Consider the following 2,500-nt stretch of genomic DNA (forward strand, 5'->3'; position numbering starts at 1 on the left):
GAGTAATCACTAGAAGGGAATTCATGTGGCAAGAATGCTTGTGATAATAGAGCAGTTTTCAAATGACTGTCGAAAGTAATTAAGCGATTGCAATTGCTACGCTTAATGATTGGTTCAAAAATCTTGCGCCAATTTATCAACCAATGAAAAGGAAAACCAAAAACCAATTGCGACTTGCACGCACTATTTTTCCCGCGCTTTTTAGCAAGTCACACAGAATTGCTACGAAATTGGATTGGTTCACTACATACGCTATTTGCACCTGCTGTGATTGGTCAAGGTAATTACTTCGGTATTTGTTTTACGACACTCAATTGAAAACCGCTGTAATTTTTATCTCATTTGTAGTTTATTTTGTTTTGGCATAGTACTCACTTCACTTCCGGTACCACATGCGAATGGGCTCGCTGCGGCGGACCTTTTTCTGCAGCTGCAGGACGCCGTAGAGCAGCGCTTCGGCTGTGGGGGGACATCCCGGTACATAGATATCCACGGGAACGATCCTGTCACAGCCACGTACCACTGCATACGAATAATGATAGTAACCGCCTCCATTTGCACAGCTGACGAAGAAGACACATTAATGGTCGGGTTAAAAATGGCACGGCATTTTGACGAACCATCGCTAATTCCAACAGCTTTTAAACTACGAGTAGGGGTATACAATTATTATTATTATTATTATCAGGCATAATAATGCTATCGATTTGATGATGAAAATTACGGGTAGAACACGGTTTGTGCTCGCGAATAAGGAACATCTCGTATAGAAGACAATCAAATTTGCCGGAGCATTTCTTAACAATGCGAAACATATTAGATGTTATTGTTCTTGATTGATGTGGACTTTGGCTGTGATTGAAATATTGATCCAGATCTTTTGTGCTCATCGATTCGTTGGTAGAGATGTCGACGCGTGTAACCAACATAGATGGCATCACACCAGCCACATTCAAATTTGTAAACTACTAATTGTTCGTTGATCAACGCGGGCTGGATTTCTTTATGTTTGAGATCTTCTCCAACTTTTCGAGAAATGAAGACTGGGCATAAGTCGATGTTTAACAGCTTACCAAGATTCTTCAACTGTTTGCGCACAGTGTCAGCTGATTCTTGTTCCTTGAACGGTAGGACAATTCGTACTGATTGCAGGGCAGGTGTAGATTTGCGTGGAGGTACTGGTGTTCGTTTGGAGGTGATAAAATTGGAGATCATAGAGTGAATAAGGTGTTCAGGATATGCCAGCTGTAGGAATAAGGTCTTGAGGCGGATACAATCATCATGAAATAATGACCAATTGTCTTCTATACGAGATGTTCCTTATTCGCGAGCACAAACCGTGTCTAAATATTCAAAGTGACTCGATAAAAGCAAAACTCGTCACCTAGCTTTTAGGGACTTTGAACTTGAACTTGAACTTGAACATTCTTGTTATCTGTAAAATATTATATTTTGACCTGATGATGGTGTCACGAGGACACAAAAAAGGTGTCTTAAATATGATTCTACCCGTAATTTTCATCATCAAATTATTATCATTATTATTATTATTATTATTATTACTTTTATTATTATTAGCGGAGCTCCGCAAAGGCGCGCGCGGAGCACCATGGGTAAGAAAATATGGTAACCCATCTGAACGAGAAAATTTGGATAGGGTCACCGTTCTTCTCCATGTATGCCAATGTGACCAGTATCACATGACCATATCGCAGGCTCAAGTTCAGAGATCAACGAGGTCAGCTGTTTGGTTTTTTTTTGGTTGAACGCTGACAAGGTAGTGGGTTTCGATTGGATCGCAGGCTCAAGCCAGGTTAACTTATTATAAGAATAAATAACCGGGGAGCTCCATATTAGGCTATTATTATTATTATTATTATTATTAGTGTTGTTACTGTTAATATTGTTATTATTATTATTATTATTTTTAATACTATCAGTAGTAGTATTGTTTTTTGACGATGAAGTTACTTACACGCTCTTCTCAAAGGAATGTAAAATATTTTTCCCTTCAAATACACTAAATTTTAGACGAACAACGCTGTCTGATGGTTGGATACCGTGGTTATTGTAGAGAGGAAATATGTTTTTGTTTGACAATAAAAAAAATTGCTTGATGCTTCACTGTACCTCGAATCAATTTGGACATTTCCTGCACACTAATTTATTACCATTTTACATAATTATTATCCTTGTTATTCAGTAACCTTTATTGAACAAAATTAAAGGTCAGTTAAACATTAAACTAACTGAAAGGAAGGATGGGGTGGCTAGTGAAGAGTTAGACTGTCAACGCGGGATGTAATCTGTAGACAGGACAATATATGGTCTACTGTACCTCCCTAGTTCCGGAGATTTATGTCAATATACAGTAAACGAAAATGAAACCATGAACATAAAATATGTTTATCATTTTAAGAAATTACCTTCCCATAGATATAACCCAGCGAGGTTCAGGCATCTGATCATAAACCTTTCAAAAGAAAAATTACGTTACACT

General features: G+C 37.9%; 1 protein-coding gene across 1 annotated transcript in view; it reads right to left on the minus strand.

Moving 5' to 3' along the window:
• Window positions 1-2,500, minus strand: part of LOC137993161 (NADH-quinone oxidoreductase subunit B-like) — a 20,639-nt gene that overhangs the window by 1,466 nt on the left and 16,673 nt on the right. The window contains exons 8-9 of the mRNA XM_068838854.1: window positions 2,427-2,473; window positions 376-563 (exon numbers count right to left, since the gene is read on the minus strand). Of these exons, the coding sequence (XP_068694955.1) occupies window positions 377-563; window positions 2,427-2,473 (234 nt within the window). The 3' untranslated portion in view covers window position 376. The remainder of the gene's footprint in view (window positions 1-375; window positions 564-2,426; window positions 2,474-2,500) is intronic.

The sequence above is a fragment of the Montipora foliosa genome, chromosome 2 (genome assembly GCF_036669935.1).
Source record: "Montipora foliosa isolate CH-2021 chromosome 2, ASM3666993v2, whole genome shotgun sequence".
In the NCBI taxonomy this organism is placed as follows: domain Eukaryota; kingdom Metazoa; phylum Cnidaria; class Anthozoa; order Scleractinia; family Acroporidae; genus Montipora; species Montipora foliosa.